The 21,153-nt window shown below is 36.3% G+C and overlaps 2 protein-coding genes across 3 annotated transcripts; both read left to right on the forward strand.

Moving 5' to 3' along the window:
* Window positions 1-5,525: 5,525 nt before the first annotated feature.
* On the forward strand, window positions 5,526-18,400 carry LOC110786942 (protein PTST homolog 3, chloroplastic). Of its 2 annotated transcripts, XM_021991526.2 has the most exons (13): window positions 5,526-5,804; window positions 5,890-6,009; window positions 10,561-10,709; window positions 10,796-10,881; window positions 10,957-11,005; window positions 11,151-11,289; window positions 13,810-13,861; window positions 13,963-14,013; window positions 14,189-14,242; window positions 16,001-16,120; window positions 16,398-16,519; window positions 17,621-17,672; window positions 17,877-18,400. In XM_021991526.2, exons 1-13 carry the CDS (start codon window positions 5,611-5,613, stop codon window positions 17,973-17,975), a joined length of 1,287 nt encoding a protein of 428 aa, XP_021847218.1. In that variant the 5' UTR covers window positions 5,526-5,610; the 3' UTR covers window positions 17,976-18,400. The 2 variants fall into 2 exon arrangements, with proteins under 2 accessions (XP_021847218.1, XP_021847217.2); XM_021991525.2 differs by having other exon boundaries at window positions 5,527-5,804; window positions 10,796-11,005.
* Window positions 18,401-18,790: 390 nt separating this feature from the next.
* LOC110786930 (uncharacterized) lies at window positions 18,791-20,416 on the forward strand. The gene is made up of 5 exons (XM_021991513.2): window positions 18,791-19,240; window positions 19,376-19,473; window positions 19,571-19,767; window positions 19,877-19,949; window positions 20,035-20,416. Exons 1-5 carry the CDS (start codon window positions 18,913-18,915, stop codon window positions 20,137-20,139), a joined length of 801 nt encoding a protein of 266 aa, XP_021847205.1. The 5' UTR covers window positions 18,791-18,912; the 3' UTR covers window positions 20,140-20,416.
* Window positions 20,417-21,153: the final 737 nt, after the last annotated feature.

Genomic DNA, 21,153 nt, shown 5'->3' on the forward strand with positions numbered 1-21,153 from the left:
CTGCAATAAGTCACCAAAGTTTGATACTTTGATTGCTCGGTCTACTTTTGATATGGCTCAAAACTGATTCTTTCTTCTAAAGACCGTGATTTGAACAAACCAAACCCGTGCACAAATGTAAATTATATCATACATCAAAGAGCTAGCACAATGCAAGTGATGGTCCAAATATATATGATCCCGTTTTTTAAAATGAATATGATCAAGTTCTGACTGAAAATGAGCATCTATATGTTCGTTCTGCATGAAGTGATAAGGGTCAAACTTCAAATATGGTGCATATACATTTAGAACACCATGCACACATTACTCGTTGGAGCACCGTCTATCGAATCATAAACTGGTCTAATCCATATGAGCCTAGATACTATCGGCCCACGCCCATTGCGAACCCCATCCAAACCCCATCCAAAGAAACCAAAAATAACAAAATAAAGAATGGATAAACAAGAATTCTACTTTACATTATAAAAATAGATTTAGATTCCTAAGATCTCAACGTTTTTATTACTATAATTCTAAAATCTGATGCAGTTTGTAAGTTGTAGTATAAATGGGTCCCATTCAATAACTCACACCATCTTTCACTTTTCCTGTCATTATGATTTGTATGCTCTTTAATTATTTATTTGGATGGTAGCCATGCCATATAAAGCTTCCCCAGGTAGGACATTTCAGTTTACACCAATAAGTTCAAAGAGTATTTGAGATAGCAATGCATATTCGACGTGATATCCTGCTAAGTTTCAACAATTTACATTTCAAAAGAAAAAAGTTCTTCACAGAAGTTCAACAATAACATCACATTATTAAAGCAACATATTGGTAAACATAGATATGGAAAAACCAGAATATATACCCGGAGCTGGCCAGACATTTGGCCCATAAAATGGCTTCTCTACTTCAGGATCATCCTCAAGTACTTCAACACCAATACAATACCCCCTCCTTGTAATCTCCTACAGCTAGAAGATGGACAATTAGTACAATATCTGAATTGTACAAAGCAACTTTAGTTAGAGTTAAGCAATCAATTCTCAGTTAACATCATCATTCATCATTATCATTACCCCCATTGCCTCAATTCTCAGTTAACTCGTAAGGTGATTCCTTGTAATACCCTATTCAGTTTATTAATGTATTCGGAAAACACGTAACACTGAGCTAATGCAGAATATCATGTTCAGCGGTTATTAGGTATTATATATAATCAGACACCATATAGAAAGTCCAACTGATTCTCAATTTCCGATGCCCCCATATAACATACCTATTTGTAATCTCCCACAACTGTTAGAAACAATACATAAGCTAAAACAGTACAAAAGTCACTCCCCTAGTACATCCCTATAAACTGTGATGCTTAGACTCAGATATGAAGTTAGGGTTTGTAAATTGGGGGTTTTGATTTTATTCAAATTCAACTTAATTAATGAAGGGAAATAGGAAATTACCGATAGATTGGGTAGCAAGGATGACAAACCCTCAGCCAATAGCCTCGGCCACCGTTGGCGGTGAAGGGTAGCGACGAGAGAAGAGCAGACGAGAAAGAGCATTGCTTCGTCATAGACAGGCTATTTTTACTTGCATTCAAGACGTATTAGGTGGTTTTGGACAAAAATTAGGGCAACGCGATAACGAAAAAACTAAGACATAAGCAGCCGTGCCGCCGGCAAGAGAAATGGCGGTGGCAGGTTATCGACGGAGAAGCAGCAGAGGGGAGAAAGAGAGGGTTTGAGGTGAAAAGTGAATGAGATTCATTTGGCTGAAAGAGAGAGAAAGCGCGAAAGGAGAATGTCACTTTTGTGTGGCTCATTTGTAAAATGAGCCCGCACTTGAGTTTGAAGCCCGCACTTGAACTTAAGTGCTGCCAATTTTCTAAAATGAGCCCGCACTTGTAAAAATATTTTTTTTTTATTTTTTTTAATCTTCTCAAGTGCTGCCAATTTACTAAATGAGCCGCACTTGAAGGGAAGCACATGACGATTTTTCTACTAGTGAACCGCATGGAAAAGCTTCAGAAAGAAGGAATTATAAAACCATTTGACTTAGAGGATTTGGTTAATGCAAATCATGTTTAATTGGAAAAATGACAAAACAACCTTTCTCTAAAGTTAGAGAAAGAGTAAGTTATCTATTAGGACTAAACTACACAAATGTGTGCGGCCCAATGAGTTCAAATCCTAGAGGTGGTTTCAGCTACTTTATAACTTTCACTGATGACTTCAATAAATATGGTATGTCTACCTAATGATGCATAAGTCTGAATCCTTTACCAAATTCAAAGAATTTCAGAGTGAAGTAGAGAATCAACTAGTCAAGAAGATTAAAGCACTGCAGTCTGATAAAGGCGATGCATATTTGAGCTATGAATTTGATGACTATCTGAAAGATTGTGGAATATTGTCAAAATTGACTCCTCTTGGAACACCACAATCGAATGGTGTGTCAGATTGGAGGAATAAAACCTTGCTTAAAATGGTTCGATCAATGATGGGTCAGGTCAAACTTCCAATAGAATTTTAGGGACATGCACTAAACATAGCAGCACTCACACTAAATAGAGGTCTGTCAAAAGCTATCGAAAAAACTCCACGTGAGTTATGGACTAGAAAGCCTCCAAAAGTGTCTTTTCTTAAGATTTAGGGTTGTGAAGTATACGTCAAAAGATCAATTTCTGACAAACTTCAACCGAAATCTGACAAATGTATCCTTGTGGGCTACCCAAAGGAAACAAAGGAGTATTACTTATACAATACATCTGAGAACAAGGTGTTTGCTGCTCGAGATGATATCTTTTTGGAAAGACGACACATTTCCAAAATGACAAGTGGGAGAAAAGTAGACCTTAAAAAACTTCGAGTCGAACAACAAACTCTTGAGAATGATCAAAATGATATCCAGGTTGAAACTCAGAGGACTTTAGAAGTGTCTGGTGAGGATCAAGATGAAAGAAATAATGCCCTTGGTCCAAGTTTGCATTTAATGCTAATTCTAATAAATGCGGTTCAATATTTATTAACAAGATAATAATTCAGTGAGATCAAGTGATCCGAATGCCTGGCTAGAGGCCGCTTCAGTTCAAGTGGAATTAATAATATGAATCCACAACTTACTCTTGACTGAACCCGTAGGGTCACATAAATAATGTGTAAACTGATCAAGTATTTAAGTGAATATAATATTCATTAAGTACCCTATTTATGGTCTTTCAGAAATGATGGATCTTGGTTCTAGTGGGAGCTAAAATCATCACAAGGCAAAGAAAGAGTATTATCGGAAATGAAGATATTACCCGAAACAGAAATATGGTTCGTAACGGAAATATAAATATTATGCAAGACGAAGATATTTTCGAAAACGAAAATATGGTTTGTATCGTAAAATATTATCGGAAATAGAAATATTCCCGGAATCAGAAATATTGCGGGAAACGAAAATATTTTGGGAATCATAAATATTATCGGAAACGTAAATATTGTTCGAATCGAAAATAAATTCCGAAATCGGAAAACGAATCGAAGGCACGACGAGCAAGCCTGCGAGACACAACGCCCAACGACTAGCAGGCCTGCGCGCGCAGAGCAGCAGCCATGGGCTAGCAGCCACAACTTGGCCTGCAAGGCAGCATGGGCGGCTAGCACACACAACCACAACCGTTGGCCTACAATGCGCGCCAAGGCTCCAAGGGCATGCGAGGGAGCCTGGGCGGCAAGCAAGCCTTGCGCACCAAGGTCCGAGCCCACACACATGCCATAAATTAGGCGCCAAGTTACTTGGGCCATAAGTTGTTTGTTTTCCTACTCTTACAATAATTAGACTTCTAGGTGCATGTTTGATAATTCCTAGAGTTCTAATAAATATAATTAACTAGAATCCTAATGGGCTTAGTTATTTCATTCCTAGTAGGATTATACTTCTCTATTTCCACCCTATAAATATGTGGTTCATGAATACAATTTATACAACATACAATACATTAAATTCAAGTGAGAGTTTAATATTTGCCTATCACCTTTATGAGTTTCCCCGGTTCATAAAACCTTAGAGAATATTCTAGTTGGTTGAATCTAAGGCGGATACGGACGTGCTGTGGACTTTCTACGGAGGGGCGACATTCGGAGTCATTTACTTGTTCTTGTTCGGTTCGGGAGCAGTTAGGGAAGACACGCATCACACAGTATGTATACTAAATTATGCTAATTGACTATGTGTCAATTAATTTGGATTCCTGGCTTTTATGGTTTTCCCGCATGGATTATATTGTTCATAACCAAACAGTGTTACCACGAGCCTCTAATTAACTCCACAATCAATTATAGTTAATATTGATTAAATTTAATAAATTTGCAATGAATTAAAGGGGTGATTAATTTCGTGATTGTAATTAATTGCAAATTCGTGTGATTATTTAATTATATGTTCGCAGGATTTTCGGAAGTTTTGTCAATAATGGCGAAATCTTATGTTTTTATAGTGAAAAAATATTCAGTTAGAAAATTAAATAAATTCAAATCATTAATGTGATAATTATTATGGTAACCATGCTTAAATATTAAAGTAATATATGGAAGCAATGACTTCATACCCATATCTAAAGGATGATAGATAGTGCAAGCAAAAAATCATCAAAGGAACGAACAACCCAAATGATCGTACACGTAAAGCCTTTCAAAAGAAATTTATGTACATTAACATTGCAGATGCCTTGCACAAAATGATCAAATAACCAATATATCCCACAACCATTGCGAGATAGTCCAATTGTAACAACACGCATGTGGCTATGACATATAGATGCTAGTTAAATCGAGTTCTTCAATTGTTCAGCATTAACCATCAACAAAGTAATGGGTAAACCATTAAATCAATGTTTAACTGCAACATTTAACACCGAAAAAGCAAAATTATCAATCTTCTCATATTGCGTATACTATAAACCTCAAATGGAAGCAAACCAAAGTTACAAATTCTATCCCTCTTCTTCGACACAAAAACTGCTAGAAAAATAATACATACAATAGAAAATTAAATCAATTTATATGGACAAAGAAAAGAAAAAAAAAAGAGAGAAAGAGGAAATACATGAAGAGGAGATTAGAGAGATGGATGATAGAAGAATTTTAATGGAGATGGTGGAGTTGCAGAGGAGATGGGGGATTTTGGAGATGGAACGACGTGATGTACGTGAAATATGATGAAAATAACTTGTAATGCTACTTATTAGGATGAAACGTTAATATTTCTAACTTCTGATGAAAGCTACTCAACCTCTAACCTTTAACCTATAACCTCTACGGCTCTATCTAACACACTATCTTGTCAAACACTCACAATTTTTCCAATTAATGTTTTGATTAGGCTCAAACACTACCTGCTATTCTAAAAGCTACTGCCGGACAAAGCCTTAATATTATTATTACTGTGGGTAGAATTTTATAAGGACAAAACTGTCTTTTCATATAAAACATGCGGGCGATTTTAACGTACGCGAACGTCCATACAATTGATCAAGGGGACGGTTCGAAATTAAGGGGGTGGGGTTACACTCTCAAAATTCCCCCAATTCGAAAGTGCTGAACCAAACTTTCTCTCTCCTATTTCTTGGAAATGGCGGCCCTCTCAAGCTTCCCGCCTCACTTTCTCTCTCTATCCTCTCACTATTATTCGCAAACTTCAACTTCTACTTCCTTTTCCTTCTTCTATCATCATCATCACTCTTACTTCCACTCAAATCGCCGCTTCTGCAATGGCCAATTTTCAATCGCCTGTCTTGCTTCTATGCCTTCTACTAAGAAACCTAGGTATTTTAGTTTCTTATTTGTCCATAGAAATTGTGATTTTCTTTTTTCAGAATTTCGATCAGTGATAAATATTTTGGAGTTGCAGACCGAGTAGAAAGCTGATGAGTGATGAGGAACTCCGTAATGTTCTTAGGGAGTTCGTCGCGTCAGTTGGATTGCCCGAGGGTCATGTTCCGTCTATAAAGGAGCTTTCGCATCATGGAAGGTACTAGAATTTCCATTTCCATTGAATTCTTTAGTTGAATTGTTCAATTTTAAAATAAATAAATTGTGTTATGTTTATTGAAATGGTTGAATTATGTGGTTTAATTCAATCCGTGGACTATGGACCGTGGTGCACGTAGAGTATGGTGCACCAAAAGAACATGTGTGCATAAGCAAAAGAACATGATACTACGGCAAAAGAACATGCAATATAATATTTCACTTTTTTGTTATAAAAATAATATATTATTTTACTATTTATTAAAAACCTAAATAAAAAAAATTACTCATGTTCTTTTCTCGTAACCAGATGTTCTTTCAATTATATACTAGTGTTCTTTAGGTGCACCATGCTCTATGTACACCATGGTCCACCTTCTAAATTGCGGGTTTAATTGTATTGTTGATTTTTTGAAGGATGTTGGGTGCTGTTGGTTTTTTGAGGATGAAATTCCTGTTGCGAATTTTACGATGGGTTGAAATGTTTTATTTCATTGTATTATTTGTACAATTTTAGGCGACTTCTAGTGGGGGACAAACTATGAAATGAATCATATTTTGTTAAATATTGGATGTCAAATGAGTTACATGTTCTCTTTACTTGTGTATGTTCAATTGATTGGGACCTTCCAATGTAAATAGGTAAACAACTTTTGTTTCTAGTTTTGAATGTCTTGGAAGAGGTTTTAAAATTTAGTATTCGGATTGGTAAGATGATAGCTGATTTTACGGAGCGGACAAGGAAAGTTCAGATGAAGAATGGCTTGGTATGGTTGGAAAAACCGAAATGGAATCGCGTTAGAGAGGGAAAGGGTATTGATAGTCATTACTACTATGGATTATATGGTATCCAAGAGGAATCAAGTGGAATTAAATGATAGGGATGAGGAGACCTGAGGCGGGTGACATGATTTATTATAAACTGGGTTGGGGTCTAAGCGAGAGTAACAGCTATGTGGATCCTCAATCACCCTCATGTTAGGGAATTTGCTTCCATACCTCACAAACCAAACAACTTATAATAGAAGTACTTAAGTGACTTCGTTTCCAACCCAAAAGTCCTTCATACCAAACATGAATTAAGAATTATACTACGTATTAAGAATTCAGAATTCACGTCATGGAATCTATAATAATTCCGTTCACTAACCATCCATTATCCCTCTTCTTCCACCACAAGTCAAAATAATTTTGATAGGGATACAGTCATACAGATTTAGTTACGAAGTGCAGCTATACCGTTGAATGAAGGGGAGGGAGTATCTTGAAGTTATTTCTTTCATATTTCAAGGATTTGTCGGCCACAAAATGCTATAGCCATTTTACATGGATGGTTTATCGTATGGCATTAATAGAAGGAAGATCATCACTAATGTTTGCGAGAGTTGATTCGATGTTCCTGTACAAAGTGATAAGATCTACCTCCTACATAGTGAAAATACTAATAATTAACAATAAACCCTTAACAAAAGATAATTCTAAGAAGTTTTGGCTGTCATGAATGTTATATTATCACTTTTTTTTTTAGGTACCTACTAAGCTTTTACCTGTTGAGGTTCCTTGTCACTTCTCTATCTTTACTCGTTACCTTTTTATTTTTTTTGTATATCATTTATTGAAATTTGTACACTTGTGAAAGAACTATAATGTTTTTACCGTTTCATTTTTAACATACAACAACAACAAAGCCTTAGTCCCAAAATGATTTGGGATCGGCTAACATGAATCATCGTAGGAGATCTTCATTGTCACCAATCAAACAAGAAAGGAGCAGGAAGTAAAAAAAGAAAAAACAAGGAAGAGAAAGTGGAATAAATGAAAGTAAGAGAAGAGAAAAATGTATATATATATATTATAGAAGAAATATTGTAAGATATAATAAAAAATAATTAAAGTTTAAAATAAATGAATAAGTAAAATAAGTACATTTCAAAATAGCATGTAAAATTTAAAAAAATTTAATTTTTTTTTAAAATAAAAATAAAAAATATAAATAAAATAGAAAGAAACAGAAACATGGAAGCTGTATAAGTCAAATGAAGTCATCAATGTATATTCTCTCCCTCCACTCTGTCCTATCCAACGCCATATTTTCCTCAATCCCAAGAAAGCTCATATCGTGCTCAATCACCTTCCTCCAAGTTTTCTTAGGTCTTCCCCTACCCCTTGCAATTCTATCCCTTTGTCACCCTTCTAACCTCCTAACCGGGGCATCACTTGATCTTCTGCTTACATGTCCAAACCATCTTAAACGATTTTCCATCATCTTAAACTCAATCGGTGCAACCCCTACTTTCTTCCTAATAATCTCATTCCTCAAACGATCCTTTCTTGTATGCCCACACATCCAACGTAACATGCGCATCTCCGCCACATTCATCTTGTGCAAGTGACAATGTTTCACTGCCTAGCATTCCGTGCCGTATACCAAAGCCGGTCGAATTGCGTGTGGTAAAATTTTCCCTTCAATCTTTGGGGCATGCCTGAATCACATAGGAATCCCGTGGCACATTTCCACTTCAACCAACCTGCTTTGATTCTAAGGGCCAAATCGCCATCCAATTTTCCATCCTTTTGGATAATAGATCCTAAATAACGGAATATTTTAGAGCCTTGGACAATTTTCTCATCTAAGGTAATTGCCCCTGTCTCTCTATCTTGGACTCCACTAAACTTACACTTCATATATTCCGTCTTGTTTCTACCCAGCCGAAAACCCCGAGATTCCAAAGTTTGTCTCCATAACTCCAACTTACTTTCCACTCCTTCTTTTATTTCATCAATCAACACAATATCATCTGCAAACATCATGCACCAGGATATACCATCTTGGATTGACCTCGTCAATTCATTCATGACTATAGCAAAAAGAAACGGGCTAAGTGCGGAACCTTGATGCACTCCAATCGTAATGGGGAATTCTTCGGTCTTACCAACACTAGTTCTCACACTCGTGCTAACTCCCTCATACATGTCCTTGATGATATCAATATACTTCCTCTGAATTCCTTTCCTACTTAATGCCCACCAAAGAATTTCCCTTGGTACCTTATCATACGTCTTCTCCAAATCAATGAAAACCATTTGTAAATCCTTCTTCTTATCCCTTTAGTTCGCCATTAGGTGCCTTATAAGATGAATGACCTCCATAGTCGATCTCCCAGGCATAAATCCAAACTGGTTCTCCGAAATTTTCACAGTTCTCCTCAATCTTTGCTCAATAATCCGCTCCCAAAGTTTCATAGTATGACTCATTAGTTTGATTCCTCGATAGGTGGCACAACCCTGGACATCACCCTTATTCTTGTACAAGGGGATGATAGTACTTTTCCTCCACTCTAATGGCATCCTATTACTTCCTCAAATCTTGTTGAAAAGAGTTGTTAACCATACAACCCCTCTCTCCCCCAAGCATCTCCAGACTTCGATAGGTATACCATCGGGCCCCACTGCCCTCTTGCGTCCCATCTTTTTCAGTGCCATTTCGACTTCTCCCTTTTGAATTTTTCGCATAAAGTCTAGGTTAACCATATCCCGAGGGATATTTGTATCCCCAATATCGCGCTCTTGATCCCTGTTGAACAAGTTATCAAAGTAGAACCTCCATCTATCATTTAAAATTTATTTTTCATGTCATTTGTTAAAATATGGTAGCATTTATGTTAAAAAACAGTCTCTCTATGGTGGATATTTACTCCTTTAGCTATTCCTACATCTTTGTTTTATGGGGATGGGGCCATGGGGCAGAGACGGTATTAGTGTGTAATTTTTGAGGATACACATTGCTCTTGGAATCTTAAGATATGGCATACATTTAATATTTAGTTTCATTGTGAGTCCCCCTACCTTGGGTGGTATTTTGGTTGTTGCTGAGACTTTCGTGGTTCTAGTTCCTTGTCGATGCCTATTGACGTGCGTAACATTAACTCGCCGCATTGTCTGTTACGTAACCGGTGAACTTTCGCGTCATTAGCTAGTTAATGATTTCAATGTAGAAGTATTTTTGTCCAAAGTTGGGTTTTCTAGTTACATCTCATAGAGGTTATCCATTAAAATAATTGGCCGACTGTATTTGATCAATTGAGGAGGAAATTAAGAAATTTCTTTAAAAAGAAAACAAAAAGAATGTTCTTCAAATCATCAGCTTGAGTATCATGTATTTGTAGATAATTCATTTTTGTTATTCTGGGCTTGTACCTAAATTTCAGAGGTTCCTTGTCATGTTTATGACACTGAATTGAAATTTATGGCCATGACTTTCTTTGCAGAGAGTCAGAGACTAGGGCTGGCCACATGTATTGGCTCACTAATCAAATATTGGGGGAGCTCCTCTCTCCCGAATAAGCTTTAACTCATAGCTTAAGCTCAAGTCCTTAACTGCCAATCGTTGCCGCATGATGTCTCAGTTGGTGCCAGACGCGTCTCACTTTTTCCCTTATGTTCCTCTTGCTCCACTGTGCATTCTAGGTTTTACTTGCAAGAGAAAATGTACTCAATATACAGAGATGGTAATATCTTTTTTTTCTCTTCGTATTCCTCTTTAAATTTACAGGAAAGAACTTGCAAACATCGTTCGAAGGAGAGGGCACAAACTTATTAAAGAGCTTCTTGCTAACTCTGTCAATATAGCAACGGATGGGTTTGATACATTCAGAAACATAAACGGTGAATCAGACGAACATAGTGACTACGGGACAACAGGTCAATTTGGCAGCTTCCTGCATTAAGTATGATTTTTGAATGTATACCATCCAAAGTATTTATTGATTTCTTATCCAATTTAAAAGGTCAGGGGGAGCAGCTGGATTCTACGGTAGAAGAGCCGACAGATTTTCCCATGGCCGACGATGATTTTTTTACTGGAACCAGATTGGTGGCACATTATGAATCATCTTTCATTGCTAATGATGAAAGAGCTGTATCTAAAGAACCTCCATTGTCCTTGCAGGATAAGGTGGAAAATTTCATGAAATATGGACAATTGGATGCAGTTGAAGGTAAGCCAGTTAAATGTAATTGCATATTCTGTTGTATCAGATGAAACTTTCGTATTTTCACAGATATTTAATTTGCACATATTTTCCTGCCAAACTTTTGCAATTGATTTGATATAAGACTCCCACCATGTGTGTTTGGCCTTAGTTGAACGTGAACCGGTGATCCATAATGAAGCGGACACGAGACATTTGACCCATGAAAGAAACATAAATGTTGGACAAAATGGCACCCTATTGTTGCCAAGTTTGACTTGTCCTCCTGCAATGGAAGACAAATTTAAAAGGTACCCTTTTGTTTGTTGTCTTCCCTCGCTTCTTTTCTGTCTCATACTTAGATCACGAGATTTTGCATTTTTGAGAGTGTTGCTAATTACTTTTGAGAATATTTTATTTGTTTACCACTGTTCATTTTATTTTGTTTTGTTGCTTAGCGTGTACCCTTCCTTAAGCTTTTAGGTTAATTCTTGAAAATGCTATGATTCTTTTAAGTATGATAAATTGCAGTTGATGCCATGACGTCTGTTTATGAATTTGACTGGTGGTGTATGACATCCTTGTAGTTCCATATGAACGTATGAGGTTCTTTTGATACATTTGGGCATTTTCAGTGAGTCTAGTATTTTGAATTTGGAAGTACTTCATTAATTTAGGTCTGTTTTTCCTTCAACATTTTAGTTCTAGGTTAGGAGTTTTCAAATGCTGTAGATAATATCGTGTGATCGCGATATTTGATTTAGAAGAAATGGGCGGAAAAGGACATGAAAGATTGGGCCTCCATGATAATAGTACACTGGACAGAATTGAGTAGAGAAGAACTCATTAAGATGACATGGCTCATGTAGCTGATCGATACTTTGGGGATTAAACCTATAATATTGTTGCCAGTTTTAAACTTTTAACTACTATCCTTGAATTTGGAATTGTTTCTGCTGTTAGACATTCTGTAGGTGCAGTTGCACTTGTGACTGTTGTGAGCAAAAGATTAGAATTGCACAAGTGTACTTTGAATAAGGGGTTTGATGGTGATAGAGCCTGATTTTGGGGGTAATAATAATATGTTTTTTACTCAACCAAATGCCACACATGGGTTTTGGCTAAATTTTCAAGAGAAAAGAAAATTAACAAAACCAAATTAAGTGTAGAAGGACTAGAAGAAAGAGTATAATAACCAAAAATTAAATTGCAGCACATGAGAATCGAACTTGGATTGAGAATATCAAACCAAAGGTCTACAACCTTGGCAACACTACCCTGGGCCAAGGCAAAGTTTGTATAGACTTGTCTAAGGAACACTTACATATAGAGTTTCCCTGTTCTTGTGGGAGAGGCTTTTCTTCCCGGGCTCTGACCTTGGTATGCTAGCTGACATCTTAAAGCGTGTGATGTTGTGATCTGATTTTTGAGAAGGTGTACATGTATACATGCTAAAGCTGGTAATTATTGGTCAGTCTATTAGGTTTTTGTGTAATTGCATTATGCTGTGTTCTTTGGGTTAGTGATGGGGCTTCACTAGTAACTAAGCTTTTGCACCTCATTTAAAGTATGTTACTAATACATTCCCCCCCCCCCCCCCCACCAATACACGGACGCCAACAAATATAGAAACAAAACGGATTGGGTTATGCACCAGTTCATATGCTGGAACTTTGCTGGATGGAAATATTTAAAGGGCTAGTTGTCCCCCCCCCAAACAGCAAGGAAAAGGTTCTGAATGCTTTAGTGCATATGTCAAGCTCCAAGGACATTTAGGTGGATGAAAAATATTAAAAGGGTGAGTTGTATGTTGTTGGGCTCGCTGTAGAGATCTAATATCAACTAGAGGAGAAGAGTATACAAGGAGAGAGTTCAAAAGGTTGAGTAAAGGAATAAGAAATGAAGATGGAATTGATATGTCAGATTTTCAGAAATGGAACCCAACCTGTCACTAAGAGATCCTACATATTCCAGTTGAAGTTTGACCTTTATTTTGAGTGTGTATCAAGTCCAGAGCCTTTAATCCTTCTTTCTTTGAAGCCCATAAATGAGGGGAGAATTATTCAGAATACAAGCAAGAATAGTTGTTGGACGGTCTTGATAACTGGGTGGAAGTATTTATTTTACTCAATGGTAATTGCATCTATTTGAACTTTCTTCTTCTCGTATTAATCAGGTAGTTAATTGAAAAAACTATCTCGGTATTATGCATGTAGCTGCTTTAAGTATCCCTTTCTTTTTTATGTTACCTTTAGAATTCGGAATATTTTAGTTGTTGGTGCTAGAGTGATTAAAGGAATGTGAAGAAGTTATAGAAGCACTGTTAAAACATAGTCCAAAGACTCCTCTCTTTGTTGGCTGTTGATTTTCTAGCCACTATACTGGCTTTCATTCCTCTTTTCTATTAAAACCTGGCTGCAAAGATAGTATAGGCTGCATTTTTCTACAGATTGTTTTGTATTATATTGAAGTTGCTTTTGAACTTACAATGTCTTTAAGGGACACCAATGTGCAATGGTACATTTATGATTTCTCCTTTCTACCCTTCTTTTGATGCAAAACTAAGATGAAGTGAAAAATTCTTCTTTCTAGTTTCTACAGGTTGGCTTATCTTTACCAAATGGCTAGTGCCCTTTCATGGTTTTTTTTATGCGACACCATAATACATTTATGATTTCCCCATTTTACCCTATTTTTAATGCAAAATTAAGATGCAGAAGAGAAACTCCAGGATTCTTTTCTCTACTGGCTGCCTTTATTTCTACAAAATGTCTACCTGTTGTCTTCTATGGGACACTGATGACTCATTTAATTTCCCTTTGATGTTGTAGGGATTTTAATTCGTCTGCTCAAGGGCTTCAAGGCACTGATTTTGACAATGAGGTGCCCGTTGAAGCTAACTTCATTTTCTTTTAAGGAGTCATTTGAATGGTTAAAATGTCTTTCTGATAGGACTTATCGTTTTCTGTCAATGCACCACATAGGCTGGCATAATGGACAATGAAGCTGAGATTAATCATCTCAAACACATGCTGGTATAACTGTTAGCCTGTTTTTGACTTCATCCAAATTACTTGATTGTGTTTTCTTAATGATAAGAACATGGATGTATGTGTGTGCTCTGTATTATTTAGAGCTGGTTTTGCATTTACTTCCCCTTGCCCCACCTTACTTGACTTGCTTTCCTCATTGTGCCTGTGTTATATGCAGCGTCAAAAGGAGGTGGAGTTATCTCGGCTCAAAGAAGAGATTGAGAGGGAAAAGGTAGTGTCCTCCAATTGAAGACTCAGCGGATCTACTCAGTCAGTAAATTTGAGAGAAGCCTTTTTCTTTCTTTTTTTAAATTTGTTTTCTATTTCGAGGAACTGCTTCAGTTGTCTAAGGTGTAACAGTCAAGTGGACTATTCACTATTCCATATATTTACTTTTTCTCCTTTCTTTGATTGGCTACTCGCTACTGATAGATGTCTGTTCTAGGTTACATATGGAAAATGGATTAGTTGACGTTGATAAAGTAGGAGAAAAGAAGTAGAGCTATGAACTGAGAGAGAAAGTATGGACTATGGAGATATTGTTTCCATTGTGCCTCTCGTAAGTCAACTGCTACAGCCCCTGGTATAAGGGGTCTTGTGCTTGAAGAGTCAATCCATTCCAAACATGCTGCCCATTTCCTAACTTTAGTATCTCTGGTTTTATCTGAATTCTCAAGGAAGTCTGTTGTTTTACATTCATTCTCTTCTTTTAATTTGACACAGTTCAATGTCTGTTAAAGGTTGAATTTGGATGAAGGGGGGGGGGGGGGGGAGTCAAAAGAGGATACCGCAGTGGTAAGCTATTCCAGTGTCCACTAGCTTCCTAATCACAGTACCATAACTCTAGGGTCTGTCCCTAGATGTCTGCCTACAACGTGGTATAACCGTATAGGAGGTCATATGCTGGCGAACTTAACCAAAAGAGGTTGTTTATTTTCTAATTACGTCAATACCAAGAGAAACTTGTGCTTGTATAAAAGGTTTATAGCTTTTGTGTGAGTTTTATACTATAGAAATGTAGAATAGCTTGCAGCACCGCCCTTGGAGAAAAGAAATTTATGTCGGAGCGGGATCAAAGAGGTAATGACTTTGAGCAGGATAAAGTATAGTTACTGAGTGAACTTTGATTAATAGTACTACATATGTTGGTATTGTAGTATTATATAAAATGATTGGATAGATAGGTGTCAATTAGTTAAGAGGACAGCTTAAAACAATAAGAAGGAGAACCTCTGTGAGACAAGGTTGTAATAATAAGTCTGAAGTTCTGAACCTGCAAGTTGGTGAAAGTATTTGAATATCTTATGCCAATCATGAGTATAAAAACATGGCATAGTTGAACTTGTGACTACCAAGTAGTAGACCATTTTTTCATAATTGAATAATACTACAGTGATTTATCTGGAGGCACTGGGATAATGGTGTTTGGTGATATTGAATTGGATATTTCCCAAATGAGTTAGTTGTAGTTATGTTGACCTATTTGATCAGTTGGAAAGTTTTAATCAATATCATTTTTTTGTGCAGATGCTAAGCCTGTCGTGGACTAACCTTTAGCACCTTAGTTTAGGAGATAAACATTTTACTTTCAGCTCCTGTATTAGGCCCTTCATCTCCCCCTTATTTTAAAAATGTTAGTTGTAAGATATTACTTTTTGTTTGTGTGTACTTCTGTTACTAAGTGAATTGAACCGAGTTAGTAAAACTGGTTTAAGACATGTACCTTCTCATAAAATGTGAGAAGTAACTCATCAGAACCTTAGGAAAGTTCTAGCAAATCACACTCCCTGGGAGAAAATATCTTTGTTGTAAATCAGACAAGATCCATTTAAGTCTAGATTTGTCCATAATAAAAATAGAGCTCAGAAACTGTCAACTGTGTCACAGGGATGTGCTTAATGAATAATGAGGATCAATGTGGTTGCTCTTATTTTACTTCAATTCCAATTTTAAGTATCCTTCAAACTTACGTGAAATAGCGTTTTTGCAGCAAGCACTGTCAATTTTGCAAACAAAAGCAGAAATTGAGATCAGCAAAGCTCAAAAGCTTTTATCAGACAAGGATGCAGAGCTCGATGCTGCTGAAGAGAGCCTCTCTGGACTTCTGGAGGTAACAAAATTATGATACCATTTTTATCCGCATTAACTGTAGCAATATTATTGTCTTGTTGGATGGTATTTGACGTGTTCCCTTCCTTATTTTCTGTCATTTTTTATGCGGGGTAGTGAACTTTATTTTGTTTGTCAGGTTCCTCGTGGTTTAAGAAGTATAGGTGAAATACGATTTGCTTTTTTATTTATCTGTCGGTGATAATGGTTTGCTTTTATAATTGTAAATTTTAGGTCAGTCGGTGACTCTGATGGATATTCTCTTTTTGGTGTATTAGGCGAAACTTCAGTACTCAGGAGAAGGGGAACTGGTAGAGGTAGCAGGTAGTTTCAATGGATGGCATCAAAGAGTCAAAATGGACCCACAGCCATCTGCTATAGTGGACCCTGTTGGATCAAGGTATGAGTATCTTTCTACTGATTCCTTGCTGTGATGAATCTTTGAATCTCCCTTGAACGATGTGGAACCTTTCTTACTATCATTGAAATTTTAAATCCTCTCGTTATCTTTCCCTTGTATTTTTTCTTAGTTGGCTTGAAGCATAGGTTCTAATCTTTGTTTCCATGGAAATGATTTTGTCTTTTGCATGTAAGTTCAATACTTTTCAATTCCTGAAGATCTTTTTGTTTGAGACTTACTGGCAACTGTTGGAATGACTTCTTAGTTGGAGTTCGTAGTGAAACTGTTGTACTGGCTAATGTGAGTCTGGCAGTTTATAAGGTTTGAGTTGAGCTTAACCTTTGAGCGACGTACACCGAGTGACCGGTTAGGAGATAACCACCAGCATCATACTTCCCCTGACCCGGCTGAGAACTTGCAAGCTGTGGCAGTCTCTTTGGGTGCTCTTGTTTGTGTTTAGGTTGTGACCTGCAGACCTTCAACGTTTAGCTAACATATCCCAAGATATAACCATTGGGTTGTGAAGTAGACAAAATTATCTGTGAACTTTTGTTGGCTAAGCAATAATTTGTCACACTTTATTATTTTCTTACTTGATTTCCGTTTTTTCTGTCTTTGGTAATTACAAGTATAATTTTACTAATAGAAAAATGGAACTATGTACAAGGCGGGACCAACACATCTTCCAATGTGGAAGATGTAACAGATATTGATTTCTTACTTCTCGGGACTTGGACTACTTGATGCTTCTGTGACAGTGTGACTAGGTTTTGATATTGCTCAATGTGCAGAGTTAGAAGTTTATAAGATATTTTCCAATTCAGGTGATTGTTGACCTAAGTTTATTTCCTTTGCAATGCTTATACAAGAAAACTTACCTCAATTCAGGTGATTGTTGACCTAAGTGTTATGTGGTGCTGTTTCTTATTCTGAATTTGTCCGAGTATAGGTTCATGCTTTCTGCTGATTTTCTGTCCTTCGTATTTTGATTATCTCTGCATTTTATGTGCTATTATTTTTTATTTCTGTTAACCTTTTAACGTCTTTTTCTTCTCACTCAAGAACCATCAAAGAGTTCACCATGATGATTGTTGTTGACAGGAATTCTAAGCTCTGGTCCACAACCTTGTGGCTTTATCCTGGGGTGTATGAGGTGAGAGTCTTGTGCTATAGGGAAAAAAAACACTTCAATGTTTTTCTGGCTAATTTGTAATGTTTAATTGCTTTTACTTAATAGTAAAAGTAAACTGAATTGAATTTATTGAGCTGCAAATAAGAGCACATTGTTGCATGGAGTCCTCCCTGTCCCATGAGCTTACTCAGCAATATTTTGTGACTCTCCCTTGACAACATGCAGATAAAATTCGTTGTTGATGGGCATTGGAAAATTGATCCCCAAAGAGAATCGACTATCAAGGGTGGTGTAGAGAACAACATTCTCCGAGTCGATCGATAATGTGGCTTTGATTGGATTTAATATAATACTGATATGGTTAGATTATCGTTACCCGTCAGTGTAGAATTGTTATTCGTAGTAAAGCACTAGGGAATGCAATGAAATCCAGTTTTGGACCTGCGTGCCATGATTTTGCCTCTTGTAGTCAAAGTTATTGTCGAATTAGTTTTTGCTACCATTGCAGTGGCTGTTATGCATGAAGGTTGTTGAAGTAATCGGATGGGGCATCCATCGTCCGAACTGGTCTATGAGTAATAAGCCTCTTAATATGCTGTTGGATTTACGGGGTGAATATTTTTTCTCTTAAGCTTGTTTAGGTTCTCCCTGTTGTTGTTTGTTTGTTTTTTCTTTCTTCAGTATCTAGTTGTATTTGAAGCAATAATGCATACAGAATTATATGTACAGATTAAACCAGCTTTTTGTTATTCTTAGCTGAGTTTTGTTATATAGTTTTATAAAATACTTGAATGTTGAGATCATTTAAAAAAAAAAAATGTAAGTATTAAGAATCTGGTTGGAGGGATCTACATGATCTAATCTCTGTTCTACCAAGTGCATGGTGTGTTTTTCCGGTTAGAAGAAACACATTATATCTGAAAGTGCTTATCAGGAATGTGTGATTACTCATTATTTGGTGATCATCTTTCATTACATCTGAAAGTCCTAACCTAAGCAGGATAAGCAAGGTAGTTAGTCTTACCTACCAAAAAAAAGAGAGCACGTAGAACTTTTGTCCAATTGCAAAAAGAAAACAAAGGAATATGATATGATATGATATGATATGATATGATATGGTGATAAATTATTGGTAGGCCAAAAAGGGCGTGTGGCGTGTCCACTCCTTTGCCATTCTTTCTGTCGTTCTGGTTGTTTCTCTTCTACTCATATCTTATTGCCACTTCACTTGGTAACAACAAACTTGAATACCAAAAAAAAAATGGCAACAATGCTGAATACATTTGCAGCATTGCCATTGAGAAGTCTTTCCACTTGTCAATCTCCTTATCCTTTATTATTATTTTCAACAACCACCATTACGCCTAATTCTCTGTCCAAATTATCAATCGAGTGTATGTCTCAGGCTTCTTTGTCAACTAACAGTAGCAAAAGAAGAAGAAGAATTATCTGCTTTGGTGTTGGCAAGAATAACAACCAAGACATTATAGATTTCAATCATGAATCTGATGAACTGGATTTGGAGACTGAAACTATGCTTTATTCCTTCAATCCTCTGTCATTCATGTTATTGGCTGCCCTTCCTGGAGGTACCAAAACTTACATTATTTTTTGTACCCAATTTCATTTATTCTTCACACTAATTTTTTATCCCTAACATTTTAAGCTTATGATAAAACTAAACCAAAAAAATCAAGTGTGCAAGTTAATTGTGTGAATGACAGCTGAAACAGTGAAGTCAGTGTTTGCACCATTTGTAGAAATAGTAAAGTCATTCGACCTTCCAGATTGGCTTGTTCATTGGGGTCATCCTGGCAACATGGTAATTATTAAACATTGTGTTTGTATTTCTAAGTTGATTATATTATATTATATTATATTATATTATGCATTCTAATTAATTTCAAATTAATTTATAGGCAGTGGTGCTGTTGGCCATGGGTGGATATGGTACTTATTTGGGTTTTCGCATACGATTCTCAGATGATTTGGAAGAGAAGGCTAAAGCCAAAGACTTGCACCCAAAACTGTTAGCAGGAATGTTTATCTTCTTCGGTCTTGGTGCTACTGGTGGCGTCACATCTTTGCTCACCTCAGATAGACCCATCTTCGACAGGTACACGAGTAATCATAATATCTTCTTCTTCTTGTTGTAAATTAATATATTAGTTCTATCTAACGTCTGGTATGGGTAATGCACTAATGCCCTAATGGGTTTGTTCCAGTCCTCATGCTGTTACTGGTTTAATTGGCCTAGCTCTTTTGACAATACAAACTACCTTACCAACATTATTTGAGGTTAGTATATTATATATAATACAACTGTTGTTGCTTTTAGATCATGAAAACATAAACACGTACTGTTGTTGTTCAATTTGGTCAGGGAAATCCTGGTCTGAGGAATGTTCATGGTATCTTAGGCAGTGGGATCATGACACTATTTGTTGTCCATGCCGCGTTAGGACTTCAACTCGGCTTCAGCTACTAAACCAAAATACAGATTACAGGAGATATGATGGTCATGTCACATTTCACCAATAATATAATGCTAGCTTTTGAGTTTTTGAGTAACAACAGGAAGCGTTAAGTTTATATAGATATATCAAGTACGCTGTACGTAGTAGATGTTATTTTACCACCAATGTTGATATGATATAAACATCAAACAACCATGGATATTTACTACTAGGGGCTGTCTAATATTATATACAGTACAATTACATCCGTAATTTATCAGTCAACTACGCATGCCCTCCTTCCCCCTCTTTTTGGTGTTCATCTATCTATCTATCTATCTATCTATCTATCTATCTCTCTATCTATATGCTATATTAAAAGTGAGTAAATCAATATGCTGTGGTGATGACAAATGTTTCGCCTCTTTTCTAATTAGAAAAATATTATTGATTTTCGTTATAAATCCTAAAGATTCTGTTGAGAATAAACATCCTAAATAAGTTTTCCGGCTCTTTTCCTTCCTAATTAAACAAATGAGTATATACTTCAGTTCAAAACCGTATTACGAAGTACTCCATATGTTTTAGCTTATAGTTCAACTAGCTTTATATGCTACGAGATTATGTAATGAAAATTAATCACCACAAATATACAATAGACATATTATGAAAAATTAGACAATTTCTCTATTTAAAAACATCTAAATAGTGAAACAATGTAATATGCATGACCTTATCAAACGATAAATCTAATCATAGTACTAAAAAAAAATTAAACATAAAACAACATGTTACACTTTTTTTTTTTTTAATTTTGCTCCACTACTTGCCTAGCCACATGCACTCCTCCTCCTAATCGATTTGCAGCATATAGTAACATTATAAGAGTATATGTTCTAGATTGAAATCTTTAAATATTGGTGGAGGTAGCACCCACGAAAAAAACTTTGTGTTTAGAAGGTTGAGAATATTTTTTCCATGTAAACTATTTCCTTTTTGATTTCAAATACAATATGAGCTAATTATTATACGGAGTAGCCTTTTTA

Source organism: Spinacia oleracea, chromosome 5, assembly GCF_020520425.1.
Source record: "Spinacia oleracea cultivar Varoflay chromosome 5, BTI_SOV_V1, whole genome shotgun sequence".
In the NCBI taxonomy this organism is placed as follows: Eukaryota; Viridiplantae; Streptophyta; class Magnoliopsida; order Caryophyllales; family Amaranthaceae; genus Spinacia; species Spinacia oleracea.